At 46.7% G+C, this 19,816-nt stretch overlaps 1 protein-coding gene across 1 annotated transcript in view; it reads right to left on the minus strand.

Annotated features, from left to right (window-relative positions):
* Positions 1 to 19,816, minus strand: part of LOC139477290 (neogenin-like) — a 36,736-nt gene that overhangs the window by 15,246 nt on the left and 1,674 nt on the right. The window contains exons 2-9 of the mRNA XM_071259844.1: positions 19,626 to 19,777; positions 13,962 to 14,133; positions 13,393 to 13,532; positions 10,616 to 10,784; positions 9,603 to 9,937; positions 7,426 to 7,570; positions 5,394 to 5,495; positions 3,004 to 3,219 (exon numbers count right to left, since the gene is read on the minus strand). Coding sequence (XP_071115945.1) covers positions 3,004 to 3,219; positions 5,394 to 5,495; positions 7,426 to 7,570; positions 9,603 to 9,937; positions 10,616 to 10,784; positions 13,393 to 13,532; positions 13,962 to 14,133; positions 19,626 to 19,777 — 1,431 coding nt within the window. The remainder of the gene's footprint in view (positions 1 to 3,003; positions 3,220 to 5,393; positions 5,496 to 7,425; positions 7,571 to 9,602; positions 9,938 to 10,615; positions 10,785 to 13,392; positions 13,533 to 13,961; positions 14,134 to 19,625; positions 19,778 to 19,816) is intronic.

Below are 19,816 nucleotides of genomic sequence, written 5' to 3' on the forward strand. Positions count from 1 at the left end.
TCAGTGTGTGTCGGTGTGTGTCAGTGTGTGTTGGTGTGTGTCAGTGTGTGTCGGTGTGTGTCGGTGTGTGTCGGTGTGTGTCAGTGTGTGTCGGTGTGTGTCGGTTCGTGTCGATGTGTGTCAGTGTGTCAGTATGTGTCAGTGTGTGCCAGTGAATGCTGGCGTGTGTCGTTGTGTGTCAGTGTGTGTCGGTGTGTGTGTCAGTGTGTGTCGGTGTGTGTCAGTGTGTGTTGGTGTGTGTCAGTGTGTGTCGGTGTGTGTCGGTTCGTGTTGGTGTGTGTTGGTGTGTGTGTCAGTGTGTGTCGGTGTGTGTCGGTGTGTGTCGGTTCGTGTCGGTGTGTGTCAGTGTGTGTCGTTGTGTGTCAGTGAATGCTGGCGTGTGTCGTTGTGTGTCGTTGTGTGTCGGTGTGTGTGTCAGTGTGTGTCGGTGTGTGTCAGTGTGTGTCGGTGTGTGTCGGTTCGTGTCGGTGTGTGTCGGTGTGTGTCGTTGTGTGTCAGTGAATGCTGGCGTGTGTCGTTGTGTGTCAGTGTGTGTCGTTGTGTGTCAGTGTGTGTCGGTGTGTGTGTCAGTGTGTGTCGGTGTGTGTCAGTGTGTGTCGGTGTGTGTCGGTGTGTGTCGGTGTGTGTCGTTGTGTGTCAGTGAATGCTGGCGTGTGTCGTTGTGTGTCGTTGTGTGTCGGTGTGTGTGTCAGTGTGTGTCGGTGTGTGTCAGTGTGTGTCGGTGTGTGTCGGTTCGTGTCGGTGTGTGTCGGTGTGTGTCGTTGTGTGTCAGTGAATGCTGGCGTGTGTCGTTGTGTGTCAGTGTGTGTCGTTGTGTGTCAGTGTGTGTCGGTGTGTGTGTCAGTGTGTGTCGGTGTGTGTCAGTGTGTGTCAGTGTGTCAGTATGTGTCAGTGTGTGTCAGTGAATGCTTGCGTGTGTCGTTGTGTGTCAAGGTGTGTCAGTGAGTGCTGGTGTGTGTTGGTGAGCATCATTGTATGTCAGTGTTTTGAAACCTATCATGACTATTTTCTGCACCCGTGATTTTATTTGGGGTGTGCATTGTTTTAAAAGGCAGGAGTGATCGCCCTTGGAAAACTAGTATTTTTGTCTGTCGTACGCTGCGCTCTCAGAAGACCACATGTACCAAGACACGAGTGTCATTCTTTAAGAAGGTTTTTTTTTGCGGGAAGTCACTCTTCAGGTACGATATTTATAAATTGAATGTTTCCCACTAATAATGTGTGAGAATTACCATGAATTTGGTTGGTGTAATTTCTGGTAATATGGTCATAGGGATTTTCCTCATGTTTTCGTGGACGAGTCAATTATCAAATCGTAGTCGAAGGTTGTTTACATTATTTTGCACTTTAGGGGGTATTATGCTGTAAAATAAATATAATGTGTTGATTATGATTATAAAACTAGTAACGTGACATAATTTATTATCAGTGTTTTAAACCATATTTTCTCCATATTTGTGAACTTTTGGAAGAGTCCATTTTTTATGGAGGGTAAAATTATGCGCCTGTCATTTGGTATATTTGGGGTGCATTTTCATGGTTTGGCATAGGAAATGTATTATTATTATTATTATTATTATTATTATTATTTCAAATTGAAGTGTTTGGAGGCCAGCCATACAATAATGAAAGGACATGTTTTAAGAGTATTTAATCTTCCATTTGGTAGAGTCTATTTTGAAGGGGCATTTTGTAAGTCCATGTGCGAGAATGCCTTTAATTTCCTGAGGTAATGTAGAATGCAGATAACAAAAGTATGTTTATTATTTCTGAATTTTGTATATTTACAGAATATTCCCTTTGTAAAGCTAGCACCACCAGGTGCACTTGCCAACTTACATCCAAATACATCAATAAAGGGATATTAGAAGACATCCTCCGCAGTCAATGTTCATTCAAAACAGGACCGCCTCCGTGGTCTAGTGGTAGAGCGTCCGCCCGGAGAGCGGAAGGTCCGGGGTTCGATCCCCGGCCGCGTCATTACAAAAGACGTTAAAAGATGGTACTTGTTGTTACCCTGTCTGGCGCTCGGCATTTAGGGGTCAAAACAAGGACTGGTTGGCTCGGAGTCAGTATACTGTGTCTGAGTGGGGTATTTATGTTAAACTGCGGCATGGTATCTCAGTGAACTAGCACTATAAATCGGCACCAGTCCGTACTAGTACAAGCAGCCACACAAACACACACACGTACATGCACGTCGCTATATAAGTGCAATAATCTTGGACGCGACGTTAAACCCCCTTTCACCTCACCTCATTCAAAACAGTCAGTGTGAATCATTTCAGTGTACATTTCACATAGGGCTTCTGCGTGGGGAATCAAATCCATGACTCCGGAGTGACTAGCGAACGCTTGACCTCCGCGTCGCTTCAAGGAATCCCAGCGTCATAGCGACTGATTTACGACATCCATTGTCTGAAGAACATTTAATTGCAAAGGCTCATTACCCTGGAGCCATGACATCTATATGCCTTGAAACACTTAATTGCTGTTATTTATAAGACGCTAATCCTATTTGTTAATCCCCATTTTTGTGTACATCGACCGTCTGCCATCCTGAACAGGATGTGCAAGTATGTCACTGATGATTTACTGTTTACATTTGTATTTATTACTAACTAAATGTCAGGTGACCTTGGCTATATAAGCCTTGGTCCAGAGAGATTGAAAGAAGGAGAAAAGAAACGTCTTACCCTTAGTCTAGCTAGGGTTAGGCTGGGTGCTCCTGGGCACCTAGACAACAACCACTACCACCTGCTGACCTGGCACATAGTGTCTTCTGTATGTATATATCGACATGTATAAAGTAAAACTGTATATACCGCAAGCCATCGTCACCAAGTTGTCACTTCCTACTGAGAACCATACGTCGGCCTCTTGCATATACGAGTCTGCAAATTATTCATTAATCAACTCAGCGTTGTTACCAGGAATCACATCTGACAACTCTGACCTCCTCGTCGCTTCAAGGAATCCCAGTAATCACATCTTACAACTCACCCAAGTACCGCAGTGTGTAGCTCAACAGTCTCCCGGGGACCAGCACCTCCTTCTCCTGGAGCCCCCGCATCGTCACCCCGTTGTACCGGATCTTGTACCCTCTGACCTGCATGTCTGTTCTCCCTGCTGGGATGAGAGGGGGTCGCCACGTCAGCTGCACGGAGTGGGTAGAGGGCGTGGCAAACAGGCGGCGGGGAGGGGGCGGCGGCACACGCTCTGAAATGTAGCATTTGTTCGTCAAACGTGAACATGACTTCGTCACAGCACTGAAACATATTTATTGAAACATTTGTATAGCGCAGCACTGAAATATACTCGTACAAAGTACAGCATCATGAAATATAAACTTTATGTTTCTCAGAATACATATCTGCTTTGAAAAGGGATTACCAGAGATAGAACGGTTTCGGAACTAAAACCTAACGCCCCAAAACATACAAAACTTGGCACGCGGACCACGAAATTCTTCCGTACACTTGCGTGGGGGTCATTTTCAATTTTGACACAATGAAAGGTCATGAAATCCCTTTGAGACGGTATTGTTGATTTTCATTAACCACAGCAATACGTAAGCTCTCTACTCTTATAATGCAGTTTTTCACAGTCGCCAATGGTCACATGTAATAACGTGGACGTGTCTGGAGGCGCCCTAACGAACGCCATGCGAACGTCAACGTAAGGCATCATTTTAGGGAGGTCTAAAGACATGATGTGGGTATACTCCCCAGGGAGCTGAGAATGAAAATCGAGTGCTCACTGATCCATTAACCGGGGTAATTATAGTGTAGCGCTATGAGCATCCACTTTGTGAATTGAATCTGGTGCATTATAAATGCACGTCAAAGGCCACCCACTGTTTTAGCCGAACTGGGCCGGGTGCTGCAAGAGGAGTGAACAAGACTCCCAAGACTTGCCATTTGGGAAATTGATTCGGACTATGCCATGCCATTATTGATCTGATTTCGGATCTGTACTGTATCTGTCTACGTATATCTCATACATAGGGATCAGTAATAGCCGATACGCCACGACAAGTGTTCGTATATCTCATACATTGGGATCAGTACTAGCCGACACACCACGACAAGTGTTCGTATATCTCATACATTGGGATCAGTACTAGCCGACACACCACGACAAGTGTACGTATATCTCATACATTGGGATCAGTACTAGCCGACACACCACGACAAGTCTTCGTATATCTCATACATTGGGATCAGTACTAGCCGACACACCACGACAAGTGTTCGTATATCTCATACATTGGGATCAGTACTAGCCGACACACCACGACAAGTGTACGTATATCTCATACATTGGGATCAGTACTAGCCGACACACCACGACAAGTGTTCGTGTATCTCATACATTGGGATCAGTACTAGCCGACACACCACGACAAGTGTTCGTATATCTCATACATTGGGATCAGTACTAGCCGACACACCACGACAAGTCTTCGTATATCTCATACATTGGGATCAGTACTAGCCGACACACCACGACAAGTGTTCGTATATCTCATACATTGGGATCAGTACTAGCCGACACACCACGACAAGTGTTCGTATATCTCATACATTGGGATCAGTACTAGCCAACACACCACGACAAGTGTTCGTATATCTCATACATTGGGATCTATGTTGGTCGACACACCACGACAAGAATGGTATATAATACATATACATTGGTATGGTATGTAGAATTATATCTACGTATATATAGTAGTATATTATTCTAATCAAGTCTGACATGGTCCTATCTATACTCTCTATTTGAGAACATAAACAACATTCTTCTGACGCCAGAATTGTTTTATACCTGAAGCTTCGACAAGAAAAATATAATGTCAGAATATAATTTCGTTTCAATAACATCTTTACTAGCTTTACTCGCTACCCCCATCTACACCAACCACGTCTACACCAATGTCCCCTACAACATTACGTCCGCTTCACCTTCTCGCTACCTCCATCTACACCGCAAACGTCTACACCAATGTCCCCTAAGATATTACATCCGCTTCACCTTCTCTATATCCCTTTCTACACCATCCACGTCTACACCAACGTACCCTAAGATATGACGTCCGCTTCACCTTCTCGCTTCACCTTTCTACACTATCCACGTCTACACCAATGTCCCCTAAGATATTACGTCCGCTTCACCTTCTCGCTACCCCCATCTAAACCATCCACGTCTACACCAATGCCCCATAAAATATTACGTCCGCTTCACCTTCTCGCTACCCCTATCTACACCATCCACGTCTACACCAATGTCCCCTAAGATATTACGTCCGCTTCACCTTCTCGCTACCCCTTTCTACACCATCCACGTCTACACCAATGTCCCTAAGATGTTACATCTGTTTCATCGTCTACCTGAAGCACTTTTCATGATGCGGATGACCCGTGACGGTTCCTCCGCTCCCCACGACAACACCGTTGCTATCCGCAGCAGGTAGCTGTCTTCTTTGCCTAAGCCTGTAAGGATATTGGTGGGTTAGAGAGGAGAGAGAAGAGAGAGAGACCACACATTTGACACTACACGTTTGAGACAACCCACAAGAGACACAACGCCATCCGCAACATGTGATAGACATCACACGGTGCACCCAACAGATGGCACACGCTAGACACTACTCGAAAGATGCCATTTTCATCACGGGGTAGACAACTAAGTGACCAACATATACATCCCACGATAGGCAGCACATGCCGGATACTATAATCACCACTTGATAAACACCAACAGATAGACATCACATACACCATATGGTAGACACCAATCGATAGACACCACATATACCGTACTGTAGACACCAATCAATAGACACCACATACACCATACTTTAGACACGCCATTCGGTAGACACCATTCGATAGACACCACATACACCAAGCGATAGACGCCAATCGATAGACACCACATACACCATACTGTAGACACCAATCAATAGACACCACATACACCCTACTGTAGACACCAATCAATAGACACCACATACACCATACTGTAGACACCAATCAATAGACACCACATACACCATACTGTAGACACCAATCAATAGACACCACATACACCATATTGTAGACACCAATCAATAGACACCACATATACCATACTGTAGACACCAATCAATAGACACCACATACACCAAGCGATAGACGCCAATCGATAGACAGCACATACACAATACTGTAGACACCAATCAATAGACACCACATACACCATACTGTGGACACCAATCAATAGACACCACATACACCATTCGGTAGACACCAATCAATAGACACCACATACACCATACTGTGGACACCAATCAATAGACACCACATACACCATACTGTGGACACCAATCAATAGACATCACATACACCATACTGTAGACACCAATCAATAGACACCACATACACCATACTGTAGACACCAATCAATAGACACCACATACACCATACTGTAGACACCAATCAATAGACACCACATATACCATACTGTAGACACCAATCAATAGACACCACATACACCATACTGTGGACACCAATCAATAAACACCACATGAACCAAGCGATAGACGCCAATCGATAGACAGCACATACACCATACTGTAGACACCAATCAATAGACACCACATACACCATACTGTAGACACTAATCAATAGACACCACATACACCATACTGTAGACACTAATCAATAGACACCACATACACCATACTGTAGACACCAATCAATAGACACCACATACATCATACTGTAGACACCAATCAATAGACACCACATACACCATTCGGTAGACACCAATCAATAGACACCACATACACCATACTGTGGACACCAATCAATATACACCACATACACCATACTGTGGACACCAATCAATAGACACCACATGCACCATACTGTAGACACCAATCAATAGACACCACATACACCATACTGTAGACACCAATCAATAGACACCACATACACCATACTGTAGACACCAATCAATAGACACCACATACACCATACTGTAGACACCAATCAATAGACACCACATATACCATACTGTAGACACCAATCAATAGACACCACATACACCATACTGTGGACACCAATCAATAGACACCACATGAACCAAGCGATAGACGCCAATCGATAGACAGCACATACACCATTCGGTAGACACCAATCAATAGACACCACATGCATGATACGTTAGACACGCCATTCGCTAGACACCAATCAATAGACACCACATGAACCAAGCGATAGACGCCAATCGATAGACAGCACCTACACCATTGTAGCAGCAGTGAGTATAAGGTAGACAAGACATGTTATACAAATGCCACACACAATATACAGGACAGACAAAGAATCTAAGGACGAACGTGCCAGATCAGTGTTTCAAAAATCAAAGGACACTGACCTACGAGGAACCGTTTGTTTGTGTTGCCCGCTAAAAAGAGTTTTTCCCAAGCTGTTTCATTATCCATCCTCTTGTAGTAGATGGTGTATCCCTGAATGTACAAAGCATCTATGTTGCGTGGCGCTTCCCAGTCCAGCTGAATCATCTGAAACAAACACACCTACACCGTCACGGACATGGGATCCATGTTGCGTGGCGCTTCCCAGTCCAGCTGAATCATCTGAAACAAACACACCTACACCGTCACGAACATGAGACCTGTTGCTTGGCGCTTCCCAGTCCAGCTGAATCATCTGAAACAAACACACCTACACCGTCACGGACATGAGACCTGTTGCTTGGCGCTTCCCAGTCCAGCTGAATCATCTGAAACAAACACACCTACACCGTCACGAACATGGCATCTATGTTGCTTGGTGCTTCCCAGTCCAGCTGAATCATCTGAAACAAACACACCTACACCGTCACGAACATGGCATCTATGTTGCTTGGTGCTTCCCAGTCCAGCTGAATCATCTGAAACAAACACACCTACACCGTCACGTACATGGGATCTATGTTGCGTGGCGCTTCCCAGTCCAGCTGAATCATCTGAAACAAACACACCTACACCGTCACGAACATGGGATCTATGTTGCTTGGAGCTTCCCAGTCCAGCTGAATCATCTGAAACAAACACACCTACACCGTCACGGACATGAGACCTGTTGCTTGGTGCTTCCCAGTTCAGCTGAATCATCTGAAACAAACACACCTACACCGTCACGTACATGGGATCTATGTTGCTTGGTGCAAAGAAGACCACCTCCGTGGTCTAGTGGTAGAGCGTCCACCCGGACAGCGGAAGGTCCGGGGTTCGATCCCCGACAGCGTCTCACCAAATGTCGTTAAAATATGGTACTTGTTGTTACCCTGTCTGGCGCTCGGCATTAAGGGGCTAAAACAAGGACTGGTCGGCTCGGAGTCAGTATACTGTGTCTGATGGGATATTCATGTTAAACTGCGGCATGGTATCTCAGTGAGCTAGCACTATAAATCGGCATCAGTCCGGACTAGTACAAGCAGCCACACAAACACACACACGTACATGCACGTCGCTATATAAGTGCAATAATCTTGGACGCGACATTAAACCCCATTTCACCTCACCTCACCACCAAGAACAAAGAAAGGCAAATGGAGGTAGTTTATATGGCATGACTTTACAAGTAGACATTATAAACTACAACTCTTCGTAATGAAATTCGTAATGAAAACTGACGAGATCAATACGAATACTGGAAAAGCTTTGCTGTAGTCATCAAGGATACTGGCGGTAGCTGCTATTCAAAACCCGCTGGATAATTATCTGAAGAATTTGCCAGAGATATCAAACAGTAGTTATCATTGTGAATAATTCAAAGAAATACCATCATTGTAATACATTCCTGTTTATGCTGAGAACCACACTATAATTTTTTATAAATTTTCAACAGACGTCCACTACACTGCCAACATATCCATAGTTGTGAGGAAAACCCTATCACTTGCCATGGACGCCACAACGCATGCGCAAGGCGGGAATCTAGTCACCTAATGTATCACGGCGTGTCAGCTTAATGTGGGTGGAAAGCCGGAAGTGATGCAGGTCTCAGACGTTTACCACTTCGGTGAAACCCACGAGCACAAACCTAGAAACCTAATCGGGACGAACCGAGATTCGAACCCACAATCATAGGTTTCTGGCGTGCCCAAGGGACGCAACTTTGCACAGCGAATCGCGGCGCCTTAGACGACTGGGCCACCCTACCCCCCTGATGAAGAGGGGTGTTGGTGTCTGGTCCAGTTAAACACATTTCACCGGCAGAGCGTAGGTTGCGACTAGTCTTGTGAATTGAAATTAGAGTTTGACGATATCGTGATAATAGAGCTGGAACCGGATGTTACTATTCAGCAAGTTGTTCAGGGCTAACGACAGCACGTGACTTACCGAACTGTTCAGGGCGACAGCACGTGACTTACCGAACTGTTCAGGGCTAACGACAGCACGTGACTTACCGAACTGTTCAGGGCTAACGACAGCACGTGACATACCGAACTGTTCAGGGCGACAGCACGTGACTTACCGAACTGTTCAGGGCTAACGACAGCACGTGACTTCCCGAACTATTCAGGGCTAACGACAGCACGTGACTTACCGAACTGTTCAGGGCGACAGCGGACACATTTGCGGGTTGCAGGTCAGTGTTGGGGAGGGTCCGGGCTTCCACCTGGGGGCTGATCTTACCCACTCCGTGAGTGTTGATGGCGCGCACACTCATTGTGTAGGTCAAGTTAGGGTGAAGGTCACCGATCTCAAGATGGCGGGATGTCGTATTGACAGTTCTTGGGCGACGGGACAGGCCAGGTCGGTAGATGATGTTGTAGGCTGTGATGGGGAAGTTGTAATCAACGGGATCCTCCCATACAATGCTGATCTTGGATGGCGACACAGCTACAGCTTTGATGTTGGATGGAGGGGGCGGCGGGGGCACTGAAGTGAGACGTCAGCAGTCAGCAACATCACAACATGGTCACGCCAACATCACCACACAGCACCATCAAAACCTACGCTCACCACAACCGCCTCCGTCATCTAGTGGTCGAGAGTCCGCCCGGAGAGCGGAAGGTCCGGGGTTCGATCCCCGTCCGCGTCATACCAAATGACTTTAAAAGATGGTACTTGTTGTTACCCTGCCTGACGTTCGGCATTAAGGGGCTAAAACAAGGACTGGTCGGCTCGGAGTCAGTATACTGTGTCTGAGTGGGGTATTCATGTTAAACTGTGGCATGGTATCTCAGTGAGCTAGCACTATAAATCGGCATCAGTCCGGACTAGTACAAGCGGCCACACACACGCACACACGTGCATGCACGTCACTATATAAGTGCAATAATCTTGGACGCGACGTTAAACCCCACGTCTCCTCACCTCACCTCACCTCACCTCACCTCACCTCACCTCACCTCACCTCAACTACCCTCACCACAACCTGGGGCGGTCGGGTAGCCTGGTGGTTAAAGCGTTCGCTCGTCACGCCGGAAAACCCGGGTTCGATTCCCGACATGGGTACAATGTGTGAAGCCCATTTCTGGTGTCCCTCGCCGTGATATTGCTGGAATATTGCTAAAATCGGCGTAAAACCTCACTCACTCACTCACCACAACCTACCCTCCAGTGTGAGAGGCACTACACGCCATATGGAGTAGTCGCCCCGTTTGGCGTGACACGTGTAGTTGCCCTCGTCCGACAGTCTGAGTGTGGAGAAGTTCAGGGTTTTGTTCACAACATTCTTCACCTCATCTACTGATGACGTCACGTATACCCTGGTGCCTGGCCCCTGCAGGGTAGATAATCATGTACATAAATAACACATCTGTACAGTCTAAGCAGTTGATATAGGGAAGCCATCCATGTTATTCATCAATCTGGTAAATTCTCTTTACTTTCTAGGTCAATCAAATCAATCATTCACTAATTACATCTTCACTGAGTCGGGGACTGGTGGCGTCAGTGCTGTTCCCAATACCAACATTTGTCACTCGCGCTCCCCAACACCAACAATTATCACCAGTGCTGCCCCCAACACCAACATTTGTCATTAATGCTACCCAACACCAACAACTGTCACCAGTGCTGCCCAACACCAACATTTGTCATTAGTGCTACCCAACACCAACAACTGTCACCAGTGCTGCCCAACACCAACATTTGTCATTAATGCTACCCAACACCAACAACTGTCACCAGTGCTGCCCAACACCAACATTTGTCATTAGTGCTACCCAACACCAACCACTGTCACCAGTGCTGCCCCCAACACCAACAACTGTCACCAGTGATACCCCCAACACCAACAACTGTCACCAGTGATACCAGTGATACCCCCAACACCAACAACTGTCACCAGTGATACCAGTGATACCCCCAACACCAACAACTGTCACCAGTGATACCCCCAACACCAACAACTGTCACCAGTGATACCAGTGATACCCCCAACACCAACAACTGTCACCAGTGATGCCCCCAACACCAACAACTGTCACCAGTGATACCCCCAACACCAACAACTGTCACCAGTGATACCAGTGATACCCCCAACACCAACAACTGTCACCAGTGATACCCCCAACACCAACAACTGTCACCAGTGATGCCCCCAACCACCAACAACTGTCACCAGTGATACCCCCAACACCAACAACTGTCACCAGTGATACCCCCAACACCAACATTTGTCACAAGTGCTGCCCCCAACACCAACATTTGTCATTAATGCTACCCAACACCAACAACTGTCACCAGTGCTGCCCAACACCAACATTTGTCATTAGTGCTACCCAACACCAACAACTGTCACCAGTGCTGCCCAACACCAACATTTGTCATTAATGCTACCCAACACCAACAACTGTCACCAGTGCTGCCCAACACCAACATTTGTCATTAGTGCTACCCAACACCAACCACTGTCACCAGTGCTGCCCCCAACACCAACAACTGTCACCAGTGATACCCCCAACACCAACAACTGTCACCAGTGATACCAGTGATACCCCCAACACCAACAACTGTCACCAGTGATACCAGTGATACCCCCAACACCAACAACTGTCACCAGTGATACCCCCAACACCAACAACTGTCACCAGTGATACCAGTGATACCCCCAACACCAACAACTGTCACCAGTGCTGCCCAACACCAACATTTGTCATTAGTGCTACCCAACACCAACAACTGTCACCAGTGCTGCCCAACACCAACATTTGTCATTAATGCTACCCAACACCAACAACTGTCACCAGTGCTGCCCAACACCAACATTTGTCATTAGTGCTACCCAACACCAACCACTGTCACCAGTGCTGCCCCCAACACCAACAACTGTCACCAGTGATACCCCCAACACCAACAACTGTCACCAGTGATACCAGTGATACCCCCAACACCAACAACTGTCACCAGTGATACCAGTGATACCCCCAACACCAACAACTGTCACCAGTGATACCCCCAACACCAACAACTGTCACCAGTGATACCAGTGATACCCCCAACACCAACAACTGTCACCAGTGCTGCCCAACACCAACATTTGTCATTAGTGCTACCCAACACCAACAACTGTCACCAGTGCTGCCCAACACCAACATTTGTCATTAATGCTACCCAACACCAACAACTGTCACCAGTGCTGCCCAACACCAACATTTGTCATTAGTGCTACCCAACACCAACCACTGTCACCAGTGCTGCCCCCAACACCAACAACTGTCACCAGTGATACCCCCAACACCAACAACTGTCACCAGTGATACCAGTGATACCTCCAACACCAACAACTGTCACCAGTGATACCAGTGATACCCCCAACACCAACAACTGTCACCAGTGATACCCCCAACACCAACAACTGTCACCAGTGATACCAGTGATACCCCCAACACCAACAACTGTCACCAGTGATACCCCCAACACCAACAACTGTCACCAGTGATGCCCCCAACCACCAACAACTGTCACCAGTGATACCCCCAACACCAACAACTGTCACCAGTGATACCCCCAACACCAACAACTGTCACCAGTGCTCCCCAAACACCTACAACTGTCACCAGTGATGCCCCCAACCACCAACAACTGTCACCAGTGATACCCCCAACACCAACAACTGTCACCAGTGCTCCCCAAACACCTACAACTGTCACCAGTGATGCCCCCAACCACCAACAACTGTCACCAGTGATACCCCCAACACCAACAACTGTCACCAGTGATACCCCCAACACCAACATTTGTCACAAGTGCTGCCCCCAACACCAACAACTGTCACCAGTGATGCCCCCAACCACCAACAACTGTCACCAGTGATGCCCCCAACACCAACAACTGTCACCAGTGATGCCCCAAACACCAACAACTGTCACCAGTGATGCCCCTACCTTTTCATTGAAGATGAGTCCATCCTCAAACCTGGACCAGGCCACGCGGGGCAGCGGCACCCCGGACACCACGCAGGATACAGCAGCCGCCCCCTCCACCATGGCGTGTTTCCTCTCCACCAGCAGGAACGTCGGCAGCGCTGAAACCGCCACACCATGGTGAAGTAGACACATCGTTTAACACTACAAGATGAACTATTTACAGAACTGAAACAACCAACAAATTTTTTAAAGTATTTTTTGTTATTCCATTTTCCATCATGTTTTACGTTTCAATATCATGCATACAGTGTGTATGGATTTATAATGACATTATTGGCATGTTTGTAGCATGGACAGATCATATATCGTAGCTACAGGGATTGTAAAAAAGGCCGGAAGGCATTGGAAAAAAAATTGGTGTAATATTAACAGCACAGAGCTGAAACACTCGAAATATTGTGAAATAATCACAGCAGAGCTGAAACACTCGAGCTATTGTGAAATATTCACAGCACAGAGCTGAAACACTTGAAACATAGTGACACACGACATGCCTGCTGGTGCACGTGACACGTCTACCCTCTCACCGTGGACATGAAGCTGCACAGTGGTGTTGGCGGGGTGGTCGCCCTCGACTGCGCAGATGTAGTTGCCTGAGTGCTTAAGTTGCACAGCATCGATAACCAGGTGAGCTTCAATACGTCGCTCTGCAAGGTGAGTCTGTTTGATGACAATAACGTCGTGCTGGGAGTGAACTAACTGAAAGAAACAAGGTGGGTCTGTTTGATGACAATCATGTCGTGCTGGGAGTGAACTAACTGAAAGAAACAAGGTGAGTCTGTTTCATGACAATCACGTCGTGCTGGGAGTGAACTAACTGAAAGAAACAAGGTGAGTCTGTTTGGTGACAATCACGTCCTGCTGGGAGTGAACTAGCTGTGGAAGAAACAAGGTGAGTCTGTTTGATGACAATCAGGTCGTGCTGGGGGTGAACTAGCTGTGAAAGAAACAAGGTGAGTCTGTTTGATGACAATCACGTCCTGCTGGGGGTGAACTAGCTGTTGAAGAAACAAGGTGGGTCTGTTTGATGACAATCACGTCGTGCTGGGGGTGAACTTGCTGTGGAAGAAACAAGGTGAGTCTCTTTGATGACAATCACGTCCTGATGAGGGTGAACTAGCTGTGAAAGAAACAAGGTGGGTTTGTTTGATGACAATCACGTTGTGCTGGGAGTGAACTAACTGTGGAAGAAACAAGGTGGGTCCGTTTGATGACAATCACGTCGTGCTGGGGGTGAACTAGCTGTGGAAGAAACAAGGTGGGTCTGTTTGATGACAATCACGTCGTGCTGGGAGTGAACTATCTGTGGAAGAAACAAGGTGGGTCTGTTTGATGACAATCACGTCGTGCTGGGAGTGAACTAGCTGTGTAAGAAACAAGGTGGGTCTGTTTGATGACAATCACGTCCTGCTGGGGGTGAACTAACTGAAAGAAACAAGGTGGGTATGTTTGATGACAATCACGACGTGCTGGGAGTGAACTAGCTGTGTAAGAAACAAGGTGGGTCTGTTTGATGACAATCACGTCCTGCTGGGGGTGAACTAACTGAAAGAAACAAGGTGAGACTGTTTGATGACAATCACTTCCTGCTGGGAGTGAACTAGCTGTGAAAGAAACAAGGTGGGTCTGTTTGATGACAATCACGTCGTGCTGGTGGTGAACTAACTGAAAGAAACAAGGTGGGTCTGTTTGATGAGTCACGTCCTGCTGGGGGTGAACTAACTGTGAAAGAAACAAGATGAGTCTGTTTGATGACAGTCACGTCGTGCTGGGGGTGAACTAACTGAAAGAAACAAGGTGAGTCTGTTTGATGGCAGTCACGTCCTGCTGGGGGTGAACTATCTGTGGAAGAAACAAAGTGAGTCTGTTTGATGACAATCACGTCCTGCTGGGGGTGAACTTGCTGTGAAAGATACAAGGTGAGTCTGTTTGATGACAATCACGTCCTGATGGGGGTGAACTAGCTGTGAATGAAACAAGGTGAGTCTGTTTGATGACAATCACGTCCTGCTGGGAGTGAACTAGCTGTGGAAGAAACAAGGTGGGTCTGTTTGATGACAATCACGTCGTGCTGGGGGTGAACTAGCTGTGGAAGAAACAAGGTGGGTCTGTTTGATGACAATCACGTCGTGCTGGGAGTGAACTATCTGTGGAAGAAACAAGGTGAGTCTGTTTGATGACAATCACGTCCTGCTGGGAGTGAACTAGCTGTGTAAGAAACAAGGTGGGTCTGTTTGATGACAATCACGTCCTGCTGGGGGTGAACTAGCTGTTGAAGAAACAAGGTGGGTCTGTTTGATGACAATCACGTCGTGCTGGGGGTGAACTTGCTGTGGAAGAAACAAAGTGAGTCTCTTTGATGACAATCACGTCCTGATGGGGGTGAACTAGCTGTGAAAGGAACAAGGTGGGTTTGTTTGATGACAATCACGTTGTGCTGGGAGTGAACTAACTGTGGAAGAAACAAGGTGGGTATGTTTGATGACAATCACGTCGTGCTGGGGGTGAACTAGCTGTGGAAGAAACAAGGTGGGTCTGTTTGATGACAATCACGTCCTGCTGGGAGTGAACTATCTATGGAAGAAACAAGGTGGGTCTGTTTGATGACAATCACGTCGTGCTGGGGGTGAACTAACTGAAAGAAACAAGGTGGGTCTGTTTGATGACAATCACGTCCTGCTGGGAGTGAACTAGCTGTGTAAGAAACAAGGTGGGTCTGTTTGATGACAATCACGTCCTGCTGGGGGTGAACTAACTGAAAGAAACAAGGTGAGACTGTTTGATGACAATCACTTCCTGCTGGGAGTGAACTAGCTGTGAAAGAAACAAGGTGGGTCTGTTTGATGACAATCACGTCGTGCTGGTGGTGAACTAACTGAAAGAAACAAGGTGGGTCTGTTTGATGACAGTCACGTCCTGCTGGGGGTGAACTAACTGTGAAAGAAACAAAATGAGTCTGTTTGATGACAGTCACGTCGTGCTGGGGGTGAACTAACTGAAAGAAACAAGGTGAGTCTGTTTGATGGCAGTCACGTCCTGCTGGGGGTGAACTATCTGTGGAAGAAACAAGGTGAGTCTGTTTGATGACAATCACGTCCTGCTGGGGGTGAACTAGCTGTGAAAGATACAAGGTGAGTCTGTTTGATGACAATCACGTCCTGATGGGGGTGAACTACTGTGAATGAAACAAGGTGAGTCTGTTTGATGACAATCACGTCCTGCTGGGGGTGAACTAGCTGTGTAAGAAACAAGGTGGGTCTGTTTGATGACAATCACGTCCTGCTGGGGGTGAACTAGCTGTGAAAGAAACAAGGTGAGTCTGTTTCATGACAATCACGTCCTGCTGGGGGTGAACTAGCCCTGTAAGAAACAAGGTGAGTCTGTTTGATGACAATCACGTCCTGCTGGGAGTGAACTAGCTGTGGAAGAAACAAGGTGAGTCTGTTTGATGACAATCACGTCCTGATGGGGGTGAACTAGCTGTGGAAGAAACAAGGTGGGTCCGTTTGATGACAATCACGTCGTGCTGGGGGTGAACTAGCTGTGTAAAAAACAAGGTGGGTCTGTTTGATGACAATCACGTCGTGCTGGGAGTGAACTATCTGTGGAAGAAACAAGGTGAGTCTGTTTGATGACAATCACGTCCTGCTGGGAGTGAACTAGCTGTGTAAGAAACAAGGTGGGTCTGTTTGATGACAATCACGTCCTGCTGGGGGTGAACTAGCTGTTGAAGAAACAAGGTGGGTCTGTTTGATGACAATCACGTCGTGCTGGGGGTGAACTTGCTGTGGAAGAAACAAGGTGAGTCTCTTTGATGACAATCACGTCCTGATGGGGGTGAACTAGCTGTGAAAGAAACAAGGTGGGTTTGTTTGATGACAATCACGTTGTGCTGGGAGTGAACTAACTGTGGAAGAAACAAGGTGGGTCTGTTTGATGACAATCACGTCGTGCTGGGGGTGAACTAGCTGTGGAAGAAACAAGGTGGGTCTGTTTGATGACAATCACGTCGTGCTGGGAGTGAACTATCTGTGGAAGAAACAAGGTGGGTCTGTTTGATGACAATCACGTCCTGGTGGGAGTGAACTAGCTGTGGAAGAAACAAGGTGGGTCTGTTTGATGACAATCACGTCCTGCTGGGGGTGAACTAACTGAAAGAAACAAGGTGGGTCTGTTTGATGACAATCACGTCGTGCTGGGAGTGAACTAGCTGTGTAAGAAACAAGGTGGGTCTGTTTGATGACAATCACGTCCTGCTGGGGGTGAACTAACTGAAAGAAACAAGGTGAGACTGTTTGATGACAATCACTTCCTGCTGGGAGTGAACTAGCTGTGAAAGAAACAAGGTGGTTCTGTTTGATGACAATCACGTCGTGCTGGTGGTGAACTAACTGAAAGAAACAAGGTGGGTCTGTTTGATGACAATCACGTTGTGCTGGGAGTGAACTAACTGTGGAAGAAACAAGGTGGGTCTGTTTGATGACAATCACGTCGTGCTGGGGGTGAACTAGCTGTGGAAGAAACAAGGTGGGTCTGTTTGATGACAATCACGTCGTGCTGGGAGTCAACTATCTGTGGAAGAAACAAGGTGGGTCTGTTTGATGACAATCACGTCCTGCTGGGAGTGAACTAGCTGTGTAAGAAACAAGGTGGGTCTGTTTGATGACAATCACGTCCTGCTGGGGGTGAACTAACTGAAAGAAACAAGGTGGGTTTGTTTGATGACAATCACGTCGTGCTGGGGGTGAACTAGCTGTGGAACAAAACAAGGTGGGTCTGTTTGATGACAATCACGTCCTGATGGGGGTGAACTAGCTGTGGAAGAAACAAGGTGGGTCTGTTTGATGACAATCAGGTCGTGCTGGGGGTGAACTAGCTGTGGAAAAAAAAAAAGGTGGGTCTGTTTGATGACAATCACGTCCTGATGGGGGTGAACTAGCTGTGGAAGAAACAAGGTGAGTCTGTTTGATGACAATCACGTCGTGCTGGGGGTGAACTAGCTGTGAAAGAAACAAGGTGAGTCTGTTTGATGACAATCACGTCCTGATGGGAGTGAACTAGCTGTGGAAGAAACAAGGTGAGTCTCTTTGATGACAATCACGTCCTGATGGGTGTGAACTAGCTGTGGAAGAAACAAGGTGAGTCTCTTTGATGACAATCACGTCCTGATGGGAGTGAACTAGCTGTGGAAGAAACAAGGTGAGACTGTTTGATGACAATCACGTCGTGCTGGGAGTGAAGTAGCTGTGGAAGAAAGAAGGTGAGACTGTTTGATGACAATCACGTCGTGCTGGGAGTGAAGTAGCTGTGGAAGAAACAAGGTGAGACTGTTTGATGACAATCACTTCGTGCTGGGAGTGAAGTAGCTGTGGAAGAAATAAAGTAAGTCTGTTTGATGACAGTCACGTCGTGCTGGGAGTGAGCTTGCTGTGGAAGAAATAAGAGGACAATGGTAAATAACATTCGTGAATACCTCAACTAGTTAAATTGATTGCAGAACTACTCCCGTTTCCAGGATATGACAAAGATTTTGCAATGAAAACTCGAACAATATTTATATTTGTAGAGAAGTTTAGTGAAGAGGTATTGTATGGTTTTAAAGATCTGCTCCGTAAACGATATATTGCACGGACAGACGGTGCCAATTTTATTGCCCATGCAAAATGCATTAGTGAACATACATTTGACACGGTAGAGAACATACATTTGACACGGTAGAGAACATACATTTGACACGGTGGAGAACATACATTTGACACGGTGGAGAACGTACATTTGACACGGTAGTGAACATACATTTGACACGGTAGAGAACATACATTTGACACGGTAGAGAACATACATTTGACACGGTAGAGAACATACATTTGACACGGTAGTGAACATACATTTGACACGGTAGTGAACATACATTTGACACGGTAGAGAACATACATTTGACACGGTAGAGAACATACATTTGACACGGTAGAGAACATACATTTGACACGGTAGTGAACATACATTTGACACGGTAGAGAACATACATTTGACACGGTATAGAACATACATTTGACAGGGTAGTGAACATACATTTGACACGGTAGAGAACAAACATTTGACCCGGTAGAGAACATACATTTGACACGGTAGAGAACATGCATTTGTCACTCTACAGAATATACAGCGTATGCAGTCAGTGTTGATGTTACCAGATTGAGCGCCTGTTCTTTATAGTATGGCGCGGTGACGCCCTGTCGGTACCAGCTGAGGGACGGGATCGCGTCTCCCTCGACAATGCAGGTCAAATTGGCCCGCCCACCCACCAGCACCGTGTCTCCATACACACGCATCACTGGCGGCACTGAAACAGAACATACGCAATGTGCAATATGACTTGTCG

The sequence above is a fragment of the Haliotis cracherodii genome, unplaced genomic scaffold (genome assembly GCF_022045235.1).
Source record: "Haliotis cracherodii isolate W230 unplaced genomic scaffold, xgHalCrac1.p SCAF_32, whole genome shotgun sequence".
In the NCBI taxonomy this organism is placed as follows: domain Eukaryota; kingdom Metazoa; phylum Mollusca; class Gastropoda; order Lepetellida; family Haliotidae; genus Haliotis; species Haliotis cracherodii.